Genomic DNA, 17,998 nt, shown 5'->3' on the forward strand with positions numbered 1-17,998 from the left:
GTATATCAATAATCCTGAAAAAGTCTTGAAATAATAATTTTTATTGCTTTATAATTGCTGCATTTCATGTTAGAACCTGGGCCGAGAGGACCCGGAGTTGTTCTAGACTGGTGTGTCAGCCCAATTACAGCCGTCCATCATCCATCCTGTAGCAGCAGGAGAGACAATGAACTGGAGCACCAGGAAAGACAAAGGTGCAGAGAAGATAGTCAAGGTAACCACTAAGGGAGATTATATGGATTGTTGTAGACATTACTTTTGTTTACAAAGTTTATTTTGTGTTTTCTTTACAATCTCAAGCAGACCTTGTAATAACAGAAGGTGTCAGTTATCGGAAGATCAATAAATGAGAAATTCACATGCTTATTCATGGTTCAGTCTAATTAGTTGATTTGGTACTGTCCAAAAAGGTGAAAACAATGCGGTCTTGTGCTTTTCTTTTATTTTACCGTGAACTTATTGAAGAATACAGCAGCCTTGAGAGGACAACTGTTGCTCCATTTCTTCTATTTTTATTAAGTAATGGGTCCACAATATTAAACGCAGTTTTAAGAAAGCACAACTACACAGATACAGATAATCATGAAATAGTGCATTAGCCACAGCTGCTCTGATTATGCCCGTGGTTCTAAACTTGTACTTTTCTCCTTCAATATCGTCTTATATGGCTTATGATCCATTTCTTATAATAAGAGAGGCCTTTGCCATCAGTCGTCATATTCAACAAATCATATTCAGACATACACATGATCTTATTACTGAGTGTATCTCCTTCTCATTTTCTGGAAGGATATTTCCCTGTAAGGTAGCTCTTTACATTCTCTCCACCCCTTTCCCAATACCATCACTTTCTTCAACAGCCAAAGCAGTGACAATACATTCAGTAATACTGTTCTTCTGGACTCAAATCATCTATCTATGTCAGAAACATCAATTAGTGTTTTGTTGCTCCAGTTCCGACTGACTAATTGTGTATTTCTTATTCTGTTGATTTCTGTTTCTAGTTTTATAATGTGACATTTTTTCACTGAACTTTTCAGGAACATGTGATGTGTAGCAAGAAAAAGAATACATATCAAGCTCAGAAAGTGCTTCTATTACTTGCTAAACTCATTTATAAAATGACCACATTTATGATTTCTAAATTTAGAATTTGGCCAGCTAAAAGAGGATATAAGCCAATTAAATTCCAATGGGTTTAAGTCATTCCCAAGATCCTGTTACAATTATCCTACCAAAATCCTATTAGTGGCTTACCTGTAGAAAATTAATTCAAACAATCTATCAACTGAGTAAAATGCAGGATAACAAACCCAAGTCATTATTTTCTAGATGAACCAGAACACAGCTAAGACAAGACCATTTAATTTTGTAGGAATGTTGAAGGATCTACCTTGACACTATAATTGATATCTTCCTAAATAGAGCATGCAGTTAAACATAGGAGAAAATTCAATCTAAATTATAAAACATGTGACATTTGTATACGGAACAGTACAGAAATGCCTGTTACACTACTGGCATTTAGGGCAGCAATGAAGGCATTCCATCTCTGGTGGTGTTCAGGGCTTCCTTCATCACATCAATAGCTTTCCCTTGGTTTTTACTATCGTCAGTCACACAAGTCCCGGGTGGAGACTCAGGAATACTGTTTCACACATGTGTGGAAGGATTCTTCATTGCTGTTTCGATAATAATTTTGTTTTACCAGTCAGAGTTGTTAGCCCTGAGCTGAACCTCCAAACCTGGAGGTCCAGTAGACCACTCTTAGTCTGGCATCTACCCTTTGAACTGTTTGGCACAAGTGACCCTACCAAGAGCCAAAGCATAAATCCCTGGCTCCAGCCAACATAGCTGTCCGGGTCATTTGTATGTGCACGTAGAATTGCTGTTATAAATACTGTAAGAACTTTGGTGGTATAAAATGTTGTATATAGGCAAGAGTTTGAAGCAGGTATTAAGTTTATTTCATGTGAATGAGTTTGCAGGAAAAGCAAGATTGCAGAGAGAATGGATTTAATGGAGACAATAGAGGTAATCCATTACAAGAGTGGCAGTTTTGAGTAGTAAAATATTTCAAATGGAAAAGGAGCATACAGCATCTGCATGTAAGGCTAAACCAAGAGCATTAGCCAGAAGCATTAGCCAGAACAAAGTTGGTTCTCAGTATGAAGCCAATGTTACAACAGCAAGCTATAAAGAAAAGGCTTGTGCAATATTAAAACAGTGGGAACAGTAATGATTAATCAGCATACAGTATATACTATACATGCAACAAGAAAAATGTAGCAATTTTAAAATTACAGTGAAAGTTAAAGATCAATGTTTCACTGTTAGCTGCTGATTGCTCAATTTTGCTGGAGATACTTATATCAACAAGTTGTGCAAAAGTGCCAAGAAGCAAGCCTGGAAGTGCCAAAAAGTGCCAGGAAGGCAGTACTTTTGGCAAAAAGTGTTATAATGCTCAAAAGATAAAACTACCAATCAGAGTTGCTGAATACACAGCAGACCAACTTCATTGTAAAAAGATTAGCACAAAGAATTAAATGAGGAGTTTTAAATATTTATTGTGAGGACTTCACAACCGCAACTAGATAAGCTTGTAGAACAATATGCAGATACATTCACCGGCATTAAGGACCACAGGGACTAAATATACGTTATACTTAATGCAAAGCAAATTCACTGGCAGACTAGACCTGTACCATATGTGCTGAAGGCTCAAGTAGAGGAAGAGTTGAACAAATGTGAACATGCTGTGATGGTCGCAATATGGATTGGACGACAGTTATTTTTGTGATGCCTTAAGTAGGTACGATTTCTCAACAGGCACAGAAGGTCACTTCAAGGAGCCTTGCATGCTGAATTACAGCTATTTCCCAAGATATGGGAACAAAATGCTGAATCTGTGTGACCCAAGGTCTCTCAAAAGTTGGACCTGTCATTGGTATATGCTCACTTAAATATGAATATAAAAGGTCAACACTATGTAATATTTAATAGCCATAATAAGTTTTTTTCATATACTAAATGACTTTATGGTATAAAGTTATCTTCCAAAATATTTTGTCCATAAGTGACAAAGGAAAGCCCAATGCTGTCAATGCATCTAGAATGATGTTTTGTTCACAACCATCACCAAGCAGGAAAAGCTCCAAATAGTTGATCTTTCCGAAGTTTTATGACATTATGCTCGAGAAGACTAAATAGGCCTTTGTGTAAAACAGATGATTTATTTGGGTGGAGACAAATTGATCACAGAAACAGCTGAGTATACTTTGTAAGAGCTAGAAAATCTAAGAATCTCTTTAAATTTCAGTTCCTCCTTGGTTGGTCCAACATTTCCGCTAATACTTGCAATAGTAAGAATATCACTGTGACAACTGCTGAAGTAGAATGGTTTCAAAGGTTTTAAAGGTACATTTAATGTCAGAGAAATGCATACAATATACATCCTGAAATACTTTTTCTTCACAACCATCCACAAAAACAGAGGAGTGCCCCAAAGAATGAATGACAGTTAACTGTTAGAACCCCAAAGCATCCCCAGCTCCTCCCTTCCACGTGTAAGCAGCAACAAAGCAACGATTCCCCCACCAGCAAAAAAAAGCATTGGCATTCACCACCGAGCACTCAAGAGTACAGCAAAGCATCAGCAAAGAACACAGACTTGCAGCACCCCAGAGACTACTTGTTCACTTGGTATTCAACATACCACAGGCTCTCTCTCTCCCCAATATGGGAAAAAAAAGGTGTACCCGTTTCACAGCGAGAGGGGAAACATAACAAACAACTTGTTGATATAGGATGTTAAAAGTCCATTGCGTCGCTTTTTCCGAGCTCTGCTTTGGTCTGTTGTGTAAGGGAAAGGAAAAGCATGCGACACATGGCCTCTAAAAAAGCCTACGCCGGTGCACTATACACATGCTAAGGTATGCTTATGATGACTCCATTTATAAAGCTGGAATAGTGATAGTCCAAACTACAGACAATGGTCATTAATAGTCCCATTTCCTTTGCATTGAGCACATTAACAAAGAGTGAGAAAAGCTACAACCACATACAAAAAGGTTGGGAATCATATGTTGGATCAAAACTTATCTAACTTACTCTTGCTCAGCAGACCTCATATGCTGTTACTGACCATAATGTTAGCTGGATATTTTTGGACTCGGATTCAAAACTACCACAATGGCAGCCTCAAGAAAGCAGTGGAGTAACTTTTCACAAAGCAAATGAATTGTGATACTGATTAAACAGAAAGCACATTTGGTACATTGTACATATTGGCTTACAGAAAATGACACAGGCATAATGAATGGAACATTTACCCCATTAGTAATAAAGGTTCACTACCCTGTAACTACAGTGGAAATAGAAAAAATTACACAGGATTCAGTATGAAAACTAGTATATGAATTTGTACTTTTAGTGGCTGGACTGATTCACACATGGCGAAATGAGAATATAAAGTTTTTCCATTGTAGAAATTGTGAGAACGTTAACAAAGGGGAACAACATCAAATGAGACCACTGAGCAGTTATAACATATGAATCACAAAGTGGAATAATGGAAGAACTTTCCTTCAAGCATGTCACATTGTGAAAATGAAAGCAATAATTCAGAGCTTTGTCTTTTGGCCCAACATAGGAAAGGACCCGGTAAAGCTAGCCAGCAAGTCTGCCAAGTCTGTAAGTCACGGTCACCAAGAACTCCACTCCAAATGCGAAAGTCACCGAGGACTCCACTCCATTCTACATAGTTGTGGTTCCCTTATCTTAAAAACACTGGATGCAATTGAATGTTGATTTACAATAGGTTATTAAGAAGACAAACAGAATGTTGGCCTTCATTGCTAGAGAGATTGAATTCAAGAGCAGGGAGATCATGCTGCAACTATACAGGGTACTGGTGAGGCCGCACCTGGAGTATAGTGTGCAGTTCTGGTCTCCATACTTGGGGAAGGTTCAAGTGTGATCTTATTGAATGGCAGGACAGATTTAAGGAGCCTGGGGGTGGGGGGGGGGTGGCCTTCTCTTGGGCTTGTTTTTTTGTGGAAATATTGAAGCAAAGATTACTCTCGATCAGGGGCCCTTGCTTAACGGTATTAGTCCGTGGCGTAAAAAAAGTTTGGAACCCCCTGCTCTGGATGATGCTATCTCAAGGGGGGAAGCTGAAACAAAGCAAACTTAATTACCAAAGATGTAAAGATTTTTGGTTTAGATTACATGATATGCCAGAAGAGATAGATCATGGGCATCTTCCTGACCATGTGAAAAATCTCTTGAGAATAGTCTGTTCACAAAAAAGCACAACAAGTCCCAATCTGGTTAGTAGCCCATTTAGACTACTATCAAATATCAGGGGCACCATGCTACTGCAGCGATGCAGCTTGAGGCGTCGGAGCTCAATTCCAGCGTCGTCTGTAAGGATTTCATACGTTCTCCCCATGGTTTCCTCTCACAGTCCAAAGACATACCAGTTAGCAGGTTAAATGGTAATTGTAAATTGTCCTGTGATTAGGCTACGGTTAAATAGGTGAGTTTCTGGGCAGTGAAGCTCATTAGGCCTATTCCACGCTGTAACTCTAAATAAGTAAATAAATCAGCAAAGTGATGGAAGGTGTCACCAAGAGGGCTACCAAGAACCATTTATCTTCCAATGACTTGCTCACCAATGTCCAGTTTGGGTTTTATCAGCACTACTTGGTTCCAGACTTTATTACAACCATGGTCTAATAGTATATCAAAAAAAAATGCTGTATTTCAGAGATGAGCTGAGAGTCACTGCCCTTGATATCAAAGCATCATTTGTCCATTGTGCAATCAAGGAATGCTGGTAAAAGGGAAGGTAAAGGACACCAAAGAGAAATCATTCTAAGGGTTAAAGTCTTATCTTGCACAGAAGATGATGTGTTATTTGGAGGTTATTCACCCAGCCCTCAGGAAATCACTACCAGCGTTCCTCAGAGCAGTTTCCTTGGCCCAACCATTTCCTGTTGCTTCATCAATGACCTTCCTCATTTTGTAAGCTTAAGAATGGGCATGTTTCTTTTTGACTGGGCAATGTTCAACTCCATAACTTCTCAGTAAATGAAGTGAATCATATATGTATGCAGTAAGACCTAGATAATAATCAGACGCCGGTTGATAAGTGGCAATTAACGTTTCTGCACCAGATTGCAAGGTGGCGGTTAACTCTAACAAACTACTCTTGAATGTTCATTGGCATTATTACTGCTAAGGCAACTACAATCAACATCCACTGATGAGGATTCAACTGGGCCAGCAACATAGAGCTTCTAAAACTGTGAGTAAGAGGTGAGGTATATTGCAGTGGATGCCTCACGTCTTGATGCTCTGTTGCCCTTTCACCATCTATAAGGCCCAAGCAGGGATCTAGGTGAAATACACTCAAACTTCCTCAATGAGTATAGTTCCATCAATTCTCAAGAGGCTCAACACCACATTGGAAGAAAAACACCCTATTTAATGGCAGCCCTTCCACCATCTTAAATATTCCCTTCCTAAACATTTATTCCCTTCCTAAACATTCATTCCCTTCTGCTTTTCATGACAAATGCCATGGGAGTTTCCTACCTACAAAATGCATTTAAATTAAAGAATATAGGGTATTCTGGCAGTAGATTCTAAACTTGCAAGGACAAGGACAGTACCACTAGGGATAAGTCAACAGACTTATAACCTGCAAATTACCTTCCTATTTACACAATGTCCTGTCATGGAAATATATTGCTATCTTTCAGCATTGTTGGGTCTAACTTAAAGATTGCTGACCAGTAACATTGTGGCAGGAGCTTTATTAGAAGAATGTAGCAGCTCTAAAATGCAATTAATTTAGCATGGACAATGTATCACTAGCACCAGTCGACCTGCCATCAAGGACACATACTCAGTGGCCACTTTATTAGGTATACATGTACATCTGCTCATTAATGCAAACATCTAATCAGCCAATCAAGTGGCAGCAACTCAATGCGTAAAAGCATGCAGACATGGTCAAGAGGTTCAGTTGTTGGTCAGCCCAAACGTCAGATTGGGGGAAGAAATGTGATCTAAGTGACTTTGACCATGGAATGATTGTTGGTGCCAGACAGAATGGTAGAAGTATCTCCGAAGCTGTTGATCTCCTGGGATTTTCGTGTACAACAGTCTCTGGAGCTTACAGAGAATAGTGTTTAAAAAAAAAATCTGTGGCAGTAGTTCTGTGGGTGAAAACACCTTGTTATTGAGGGAATGGCCAGATTGGTTCAAGCTATCAGGAGGATGACTGGAACTCAAATAAACAACTGTTACGACAGCAGTGTGCAGAAAAGCATCTCTGAAGGCACACACGTTGAACCTTGAAGTGGGTGGGTTACAGGAGGTACCTAATAAAGTGGTCACTGAGTGTATATACAGAAAGATGCCGTTCAAAGGCCAGCAATATCATCTTATGAACCCACCTTCATCTTATGAACTGTTATGTCACTCCCATCAGGGAAGAGGCTATGCAGCATCCACGCCAGGACCACTATACTCAAACAGTTACTTCCCACAAGCCGACAGGCTGATCAACACCTCCACCTGTTAACCTCCCCCCCCCCCCGCCATCACCACTACATACACATCACCCAGCGTTACTTTATGTTCATACAATCGGTCTAGGTACATTGTGTATCTCATAAAGTGGCCACTGAGATGATGTTCGTAGATGATGATGTAGTCAGCCACTTCAAGGTTCGCCCTGAGTTGTGAGGTAGCTCTACCAGGAGCAGATGGAGAGGGGCTGGAGGGGTCTGCGCAAACCAGTTGATCGCAGCACAGCATACAAAGGTTATCAAGGAAAAGTGTGAGTTCGAATAAACTCCTGAAGTGAATCCACAACTTAACAGTTACTGCAGAACGCGGCCGAAGCCAATTTGAAACCCAGCTCCTCGGTAAATCTTCAAATATTATTAAACTAAAAGGGAAGCTACAAACTCTGTGTAAGCATGTGACATCAGTGACTTGATATTGGCTGAACCATCGTGCGCAGTTTGAGACCAGATCGACTTGATTGCGCCACACTACATGTAACTTTACTCCGGAGGAAGATGCTCGGTCGCCCTGTCCAATGTAGAAGTCGGGTGGGTGGGTGAGGAGACATCCTCCCGGGTCGGAAGGCGGCCTTTCAGGACGTTGCCATGGGTTACTGCCCGCTTCCGTCCTGTTGACGCAGGCGCAGGTTTTAAGACTGGGTAACGAGGCATCCGGGTCCCAGATTTGGTGAGGCGTGGATGCCCCGGCAGGTACAGCGCATGCGCCGGGAGTTGCCGAGCGGCTGGCGATTGCGGTGGAGGTGTGAATGGGATCGTGCTCAAAGGAAAATAAATTAGCCAACTAGCGCCGGCGACGTCCACCTTTCAAACTACGGCCCGGAGCCGCCGTGTTCGGGCGCCGGCGTCTTCACTCGAGTTTCGGCTTGCGTCTTGAGAGTGATTGTTAGTTCTGTGGGGAAACGGAAGCGTGTTCGGCTCGGTTGCAGGGCGGTTGAGAAGGAGCTGCTGCGGCTGAGAGAGAGAGGGGGGGGCAGCTGAAGCCAGGAGAATGGGGTGTACGCTCAGCACCGAGGACAAAGATGCAGTGGAGAGGTCCAAGATGATCGACAGAAACCTGCGAGAAGATGGGGAGAAAGCGGCGAGAGAAGTCAAACTGCTGCTTTTGGGTGAGTGTGGGAGTTGGAATGGAATGGAGTGGGGTAAAATGGCTCTTTGACCATCTGTACTGAATCGACCGACCTTCAATCCTTCCACTTAGATTCCTGGGGTAGTATCCTTTTTAAGTTTGTATTTGATCTGTATCCTGCGAGTCTGTGCACCCTAAATGATTGTTTTTTTTTGGCATTTTGAAGCTTCAGTTTAAATCTTTCTCCTTTCTCCCCTCCCCCATTAATACCGACAGATTTTCCGATGTTAAAAATTTGTCTTTGATATCAACTCCAGTTGAACCTTAGTGCTTCTTAGTATTTACTTAGTGGTTTTGATAATGTTGACTAAAACAATCCTGGGCGAATACTAGTTGAGGCTATTTTGGATGATTAATTTGGCAGATTTTTTTTTAACCGCTAGTCCTCTTCCCTTACAGTGCTACAGGTTTGTTGTCTTGACAGACTGATACAAAAAAAAACAGATTGTACAAACAATGAATTCTACCTGTCCACTTTCGTTAAAGCTCTGGATGTGTTTAGATTAAATTGGTACAATATCGTGGTTTGATTTTGATCTTTTAGTTAGAAAGTACACTGAGACTTTAAAGAGATCCTAATAGTTTGTTTTGCTTTCAATGAAAATCGGTGGATATGAAATCTGTTTAGAAAAGACACTTTTTGAAAATCTTCACGTGAAGTATCTCAAGAGACTAAATCAATGCAGCTACTAATCATTTCATTGCGTGGACACGTCTTCTTGCCTCAAAGTAATTGTCCTAGAACATGCACATCACAATGAATAAATGTTTCCCTTCACTCCATTTTTGAAAATTCGATTTAATGTGTAATTATCTGAGGAATACCATTCTTGCAAAAAGTATAAATTGATGGAAATTTTAAGTGTGCTTTCTAGTTTTATAATTTTAGCCAATGCAAAATTGCCAGTTGATTTTTATGATTACTACTTCAGTCTACTGGAGATTTTTTAAAGTTAGAGTTGAAAATGTCTCTAAAAATGATTCTTGTTATTTTCTTTTGGCACTGCCATGCAATCACTGTAAATTGATGCTGGAGATAGTTTTATAAATTAATTGGCTTTGAAATGAAAATCACACCTGTGCTTATTCCAAGTTAAGTAATATTTTAATTTTAATGTCTCATCCTTATTTCCAAATCACTATAGGTCACTTTGCAAAACTTCTAGCCCTGCCTTTTCAAATGTTGCACTCTGCTAATTCTGTGCACCTACAAAATACCTCCTTTATAACTGTGTTTCATTTGTATTTTTATGACTGTCAGATTTTATGTTGTCAGGCTGTTCTCTCAGCTGGTCTGACATCACTGGACAGCTTTGTCAGTTATTTTTTGAAGTACCTTGGACCTTTTTTGTCATTTTAGAGGCTATTTAAATGCAAGCAAGTGTTACTAAATCAGCCTTGAGGTAACCTTGTTGTTGAACCTCCTGACTACAATCGCCAAAAATATTCATAGACAAATACTTTTCAGTTTGGTGACTGGAAATCATATCTGCAAGAGTTATAAACTGGTCTGTTTCTCTGTCCAGTGGACAATTGTTGTGGCAGCTAACTGGATTATTTAATTAATCTAATAATATTGGACTAGAACAGCATTCTGTGATACTGAGAGATAGATGCTGTGGAATCAAATTGAATGCACAAATTCAATTTGATTCCTTGGTATTTGTTGCTCAGTATTTTCACTATCATGTGGCATGTACTCACAGGTTTTTTGGGGTTTTATTGATTTAAAATTGTGTAAGATTTGGAGATTTCAGAAGACTACTTGCCTACCCTGGGTTTAAGGAGCATTGAATTGTGCATTTGGTATTACCAGTACCTATATTCTTTAGAAAGCGTTGAATTGGAACGTTGTTTAGGTGTATGCATGTGTATGGTTGAACGGCAATTAAACTTGAACTTATCCATAAAATTTGCCACACCATTAAGTAGCAGGGAGTTGTTAGCTGAAGTACCATGCAGTGTGTTGCAGTTCTTTCCATAAAAGTGGATATGAAGTGATTGTGTTATTGAGTATACTTGTAGCATTATACAGTCTTGTATTCTGTGCAAGTTAACAACAATTCTGTAACTTTTTTCAACCTGTGGTGGATTAGTGCTATTAACTTTGTATGTCAGTGTTTATTTGTAATCTGGCAAATTGTGTTTCTGGCTCTGCATTCTTACTCTATCTATTTTTCTTTTTGGAGAAATATTGTGTAATATATCAAAGACAAAGTAAGACTTATAAATTTATCACCTCAGATGTTTACCACTAGCATTTAGTCCTTTATAAATGTTTTGCAGGAATATTCTAAATTTAAAATCATCAAGTCTATAACCCGGTGCTGTATAGCAGTGTACATATACTACTGTAATATTGGATTTTATTTGTGTGTATTATCATCTTGCAATCGAATTCTGAGGTATTGCTGGGAAGTGAGGTGAAATGAAAACAGCACTGTTCCTTTAAGAGTCATGCTTCATAAAATATTGTACTAGAATTTTAAAAAAAATCGTTGGCCTGGAGGTTAGGGATGTAAATTAAAATATCAATTTGGTTGTGTTGATATAGGTTAATATTCAAAATATATTGCATTAAAGTGATTGACATGTAAAATCTATGTAAAATTTGCTATAATAAACTTTGAATGCAACTAATTACAGAAAACCTAAATAACATTTGCACATCAGAATTTTGAATTGAACCAAACTATATAGAAACATTTCTTGGTTTACTCTGCTATTGTTTGAAACTCCATTGTGTAACTGGGATGTTAGTTAGATGTTTCAGCGATTGTTCAAGCTTATTGCCATCTAACTGTACATATATACAACCAAACAAAACAATGTTCCTTCAGACCATAGTGCTCATACCACACACAGCACATAAAACCATAATTACGTTTAATCATATTGGGCAAAAGAAATAAAATGAGATCATAACAGTTGCAATCTTTGGCTAGGAGTCATACTTAAAAGTAAATTGTGAACATATTTAATTCGATTTTTGTTTTAAATGGAACAAAGCCATTTAACTGTTGTGCTGAAAAGTGAAAGAGGTACCCAAATTGCATCATTCTGTTTGCCTTTTGGTTTATAATGTTTTCTCTTCTAGCATATATCCAGTTGGTGATGGATAATATATGTCACCATTAACAGTGATATCCACCTCATGTGAACATATTTAAAACAGATAAACTTCAGCTACTAGCTTGCATAGCAGTGGTAATAGTTTATCTTCATTGCCTAAGTTATACATAATTCTGTGTAACTTCAGTCGATTTCACCTGAACCATTTCATTTTCAGGGAGAATGATCTTCATTTCTCCTTCTCTCGTACCTTCATTTGTACCCCTTAATCACCAAATTTTACATCATAACCTGCATTATTTTCTAACCCCTGTAACAATCATTGATGAGTGAATTTGTAAAAAGAAAGTTGCAGCTTGAAATATCTCTTGGTTTCATTCTTAATTTGCTTGCTACTGTTAACCTAGAAAAACTGATATTTAATCAAGCAAACCTACAAGCATTTTCATTTATCTCTTTGAAACTGAAGAATGAAAGCTCTAAGAGTACGCTTTAAAATACTGATTATAAATGCTGAAGTGGTGCGTCTTTGGTATTACTGTAAATTTTTGCTAGGTTTACAAGCTATCTGGCAGTTGGCATGGTGCCCAGAAAGTTTCAATGTGACTATTGTTTTGATGCTTCAGTGCATATCCAGAGCTTGAAGGCCAGTGTTGAGCTTGGAACTTAACATTGGTCTTGTGTCCATAGCAAGTATGGAGTGATTTTTAATGAAAGGGATCATGTGTAATGTTTTAATTTGGTAATTTCTGAACGGTACTTCTTGATCCCTTGTAAATGGCACATCTTGGATTTTTGCTAGGGAGGTGCCAAATTCCATATTTTTTTTCTGTACAGTAGTAGACTGGAGCTTGTTGGCCACAGCAGGCTGTTGAGGTTATCTTTCATGGCCTGGTCCTTCCAACATATCTGGTTGTCAACCTGCTGGTGAGGTTAAGACCCAAAATGGTGAGCTGTGCATGATGGAATGCTTTCATGTTAGTTGGCTAGTGAAGCACACTCACTGAACGTCTAAACAGTCTAGCAGCTGGCGGAGTCCATTAAGGGCAATGAATGGAAAACCATTAAAAATCAATTTTTATACCAAAAAATTGAACATTGGGAAAATAAATAATTAAGAACATTGAACTGAATGCAATTGAATAACAAATATCATTCTCCATTTGCCCTCCTTTCTTCTAGCCTTTCCTCTTTTAAAATAGTTCAAAAAGGTCCTAGTTCAGTGAATGAGTTCATTGGAGTAAGTGCAGGGAAATTCAGCAAAATTTTGCTCTGCTAGATTTCTGAGAGTACTGCAGTGGCAAAGTGCACCCACCAAATTCATGGAATAATTACCTAGGAATAGTTTGATGTTTTATCAGATTAAAATCCAGCACTTCACTGGCTAACATCTTTTACAAACAGTTTGCTGGAGGATCTCAGCAAATTAACTTTTCGTTACGAGGCCCTTCCCAGACCTGATCAAGTGTCTGAGCCAGAAATGTTGACAATTTATTTCCCTCCATAGATGCTGACTGAGTTGCTGAGTTCTCTAGTATTTTTTGTTTTGCTTAAGATTTCTAGCATCTGCAAAATCTATTTTGTTTGTGTTACTGACATCTCTTGACATGTATCAACCCATAACTTGCAGTAAAATTGAAAATATTTTGTTGTGAATACTGTGACTTTTTATTTCAAAACATGCCCTGTAATTTGTTAACTCATGGAGTCTCTACTTCAGAAACATTACTCAAAACAAAATGAGTCTGGTGAAATATTTGCCAGGTGAGATAGTATCTGCTGCATACTGTGAGTTAAACTTGGTTTCTGATAGAATAATGAGATGACTAGCTGCTGAGTAGTCGAAGTTTATCATTTAGCATTTCCAACCTCCTGTAACTTACTATATTTACCTTGCCACGGAACTGTTTATTATTGGTAACATTTGTCTAGGTCGATAATTTCCTTACCATTGACTCTAGGTGTGGATTCAATTCCCACTTTGGCAATTTGAGTATTACAGTGTAATCAGGCAATACTGAGAACTTGTTGAAAATACCTTTCAAGCAATGGTCTCTTGATATCCGAACTATTTATCATCAAGAAGATGAATGGAAAAAAATAACATGACCTTAAGACATAGGAGCAGAATTAGGCCATTTGGCCATAGAGCCTGCTTCACCATTCAATCATGGCTGAATCTTTTTTACCCCCCTCCTCCGCCCCACTCCCCTGCCTTCTCACTGTAACCTTTGATTCCATGTCCAGTCAAGAACCTATTCAAGCTCTGCCTTAAATACACCCAACGACCTGGCCTCCACAACTGCCTGTGGTAACAAATTCCACAAATTCACCACCCCCTGGCTAAAGAAATTTTTCTCTCACGCTGTGAAACAGGGACACCGCACTTTCCCTTATTGGTATGTCGAATTACCAAATAAATAAGTAGTCTTTGGGGTACTGCAAGTCTGTATCTTTATTAATGCTTTGCTGCACGCTTGAGTGCTCGGTGGGGGGTGCAGATACTTTTTTGCTGGTGGGGGAGGGGTGTCTGTCATTTTGCTGCTGCTTATGCGTGGGAGGGGGGAGCTGGGGTGGCTTTGGGGTTCTAACATTTAACTGTCATTCATTCCTTGGGGCACTCCTGTTTTCGTGGATGTTTGCAAAGAAAAAGAATTTCAGGGTGTATATTGTATACATTTCTCTGACATTATATTGAACCTATTGAAACCTGTTGAAGCAGGTCCACCTCCAACTTGTATGTCTCTGGCTTGGAAAATATATTATAGTTCCTTTGCAGGGACTAAATCCCTGCATTGGAGGTTCCCACCTGCTTTAAAAGGGTGACAATCACACCAGTGCCCAAGAAGAGAAGCGTGAGCTGCCTCAATGACTATCGCCCTGTGGCACTTGCATTTACTGTGATGAATACTTCGCACGTTTGAATCATCTCCACTGCACAAGATCGGAAAAGGCTGCAGAGAGTTGTAAACTCTCTTGGGTCCATCATGGGCAGTAGTCTCCCCAGCACTGAGGACACCTTCAAAAGATGATGCCTGGAAAAGGTGCATTAAAGTCTACCAACACCCAGAACATGCCACCTTCGCATTGCTACCATCGGGGGGGGGGGGGGGAGGTACAGGAGCTTGATGACAGGGTGTTTCAGGAACAGCTTCTTCCCCTCCCATCAGATTTCTGAATAGACAATAAACTCATGAAAGCTACCTCAGTATTTTTTCCTTTCTTTTGCATGACTTAATTTTCTTTTTTGTATATACTTTAGATTTTTATTAAGCTTCTGTTGCAAAACAACAAATTTATGACATATGCTGGTGATATTAAGCCTGATTCTGATGTGATTCCTGGGAATTTTTCCCCAAAGGCACAATATTAAGAAGCTGTGGTTTGAAGTGGCTCGCTGAGCAACTTTAAGTCAAGGGCGTAGGCTAAATGATGGATTTCATAGTAATATAACAATCCCAATACATCCTTTAAAAAAAAGTTTTAAAAATCTAAAATCATTAAACAAAATCTCAAGACACTATGCTTAATGTCTTGGCTAATATTTATTCCTGAGACCAGTGGTTCCCAAAGTGTGATATCACTTTGGTGAGAGTTTCTAAGAGGGTGATAAAGATATAGGGGGCGGTGGGGCAAGAGCTCAGCTAAGGTTTTATGGGCTTAATTTAAGAAATGAATTATTTATTATAAGCATTTGATCCTCAGTGCCTCATAATTAATTACAATGATCATGTAATCATCTCTCCTCTTGCTAACCCATTGTTCTTAGACTTTGCTCGAAGCATATTATAATTGTTGAAAAGCAATGTAACACTTCTGTATTTGGCATATCATCAGAAATTTGGACTGAAGAAATGATGTTATATCTGGGCCCAGCCCGTGTATGATTGCCTTTCACTGCTGTACTGCATGCTACAGCGGGGAACAGTAAAAACTAGTAATAGTAATTAGTAAGACTAGTTACTAGTGTTAGTATGATTCCCATATTCCACTCATGCAGTGACAAGTCTTTTGAATTGGGGTCTGGTGTTCAATGGGTAAAGACAAGAATCTGTCCTTTTAAATGGTCTTGACTGCGTTTCTCGAGCCCGTGACCCAACCAAGATATCACTGCCCTACTTTGTATACCTCCAGGCAGAGAGTCAGGCTTTGCCTGAGCTATGATGATGCCATACCTTTCCCCTTTATTGATGCAGTGCTTCATGTTGGGCGTAAACGATAGGCGATGGACAGTGATCATTAATTCATAATGAAAATTGGCAGAAGCAGGCCAAACCAGCAAAGAAGTGCAGAGAGTGGAGTATCCTGTAATGGGCTGAGATGATGAGACCCAGGGGACCGAAACCAATTGGAGTGTTCAGGAAATGTGATAAGCGTACAAGCACAAAAAGTAACTTGAGCCTAATTTATTATCATAGAATAGAAAGTACTAATAAACCATATAAAGTACTATGTAGTAAGTTACAAAGATTTCAGAGCTCGGTAGACTGGATTGCCGCTGTTGTCGGAGATCAATATCGGCGCTGTTCTGTAACGAGTCTCAGGATGTCCTCCCTGTGGAATGTGCGAGTTTCTCCCAGGTGCTATGGTTTTCTCCTACAGTCCAAAGATGTACTGGGTAGGTTGATTGATCATTGTAAACTGTCCCATGATTTGGTTAGGTTTAATTTGGGTTGTGAGGTTGCTGGGGGTGGCATGGCTCTAAGGGCGTACTCTGCACTGCTTTGTTAAATAAATGTCTCACAGACAACATCTCGCCACAGAAAATCTATGTGATTGGCTGAACAAATGATTAAATACAATTATCACAGTGGTTTAAAAAATCATCCCATGCTGTCAATTCTCAGCTATTTTGTGAGTGTTGTATTGAGAATGATGAACAGTTTGAACGCTTGCTGTTGCACACAGAAGTCAGATGTCTCTCAAAAGGAAACTGCCTGTGACACTTGTGCGCTTTTTGAAGCTGGTAAAGTTCTTTGACGACTTAAAAGCTTCATTAAGCCATCAAGAATACTAAGCATGCCATTGCTTATTTGTCAGAATTATTTGCTAAGTTTAATGGAATTGATACTCTGTTGCAAGGAAATGATGTAAGTCTTATCAAAGTCAAATCAGTCACCTGTGTCTAAGTTAATTCTGTTTAAGTGCAGCATTGGCCTTCCTGACTGTCTCCGATTTCTGAGCCACTCTTGAGTTGGAGGAGAAAAAAGATACCAGATGATTATTCTGCCTCTGGAGGTGCTGTTCGTTTTGAATGCAGTTCATTTTGTACACACGTTACTTCCTGTTCGTAAGCTTTTTTCACATTACTTTCTTTGTTGGCTAATTTGGATTTCGGTTTGAAGCACACGTGGTCTTAAAAAAAAAAGTTCATCTCCATCCACTCTTTACTTGACCTTGAAACAGCAATGTCTTTTAACAAAGTTCTCATTTTAAAAACCCTTAAGAAAGCTGGTGGCTCAGATGATTTTTGAGAAGGTGTTTAACTCCTTCCTAGGTTTGTACAGAACGTACTGTGAGAATAGATAGATACTTTATTGATCCCAGAGGAAATTATAGTGTCATAGTAGCATTGCAAGTGCACAGATGTCAAATATACAAATATTAGAAGAGAAGTAAGAAAAAAATAAAAAAAAAAAAGGTAAGTTGCCTCAAACAGGAGGGGATCATTGCTTTCCGGCTATATGTTGACTCATTATAGAGCCTAATGGCCAAGGGTAGGAATGACCTCCTATAACGTTCTTTGGAGCAGCGCAGTTGTCTTGGTCTATACTAATGGTGCTCCTCTGTTGAGCCAAGGTGGCATGCAGAGGGTGAGAAACATTGTCCCGAATTGCCAGGATTTTCTATAGGGTCCTGTGTTCTACCGTAGCCTGTAGTGCTTCCAGTTTGACTCTTATAACAGAGTCAGCCTTTCTAATCAATGTATTGAGCCTCTTGTATCACCTGTGTTGATGCTGTTGCCCCAGCACACCACCATGTAGAAGATTGTACTGGCAATAACAGACTGGTAGAACATGTGAAGGAGAGGCTTGCATACACCAAAGGACCTCAAACTCTTCAGGAAGTATAGGCGATTCTGGACCTGCTTTCACACCTCTGTGTTGGTGCTCCACTCAAGTATGTCATACAGGTGCACTCCCAGGTATTTGTAGGTCCTCACCATCAATAGTAACAGGGAGCAATGCAATGATAGTCA

At 39.4% G+C, this 17,998-nt stretch overlaps 1 protein-coding gene across 1 annotated transcript in view; it reads left to right on the forward strand.

The window, feature by feature from the left end:
• The first annotated feature begins 8,240 nt into the window (after positions 1-8,240).
• The window catches only part of gnai1 (guanine nucleotide binding protein (G protein), alpha inhibiting activity polypeptide 1), a 41,342-nt gene continuing 31,584 nt past the window's right edge, over positions 8,241-17,998 (forward strand). Inside the window, exon 1 of the mRNA XM_072241627.1 lies at positions 8,241-8,707. Coding sequence (XP_072097728.1) covers positions 8,590-8,707 — 118 coding nt within the window. The 5' untranslated portion in view covers positions 8,241-8,589. The remainder of the gene's footprint in view (positions 8,708-17,998) is intronic.

Source organism: Mobula birostris, chromosome 23 (genome assembly GCF_030028105.1).
Source record: "Mobula birostris isolate sMobBir1 chromosome 23, sMobBir1.hap1, whole genome shotgun sequence".
Lineage (NCBI taxonomy): Eukaryota > Metazoa > Chordata > Chondrichthyes > Myliobatiformes > Myliobatidae > Mobula > Mobula birostris.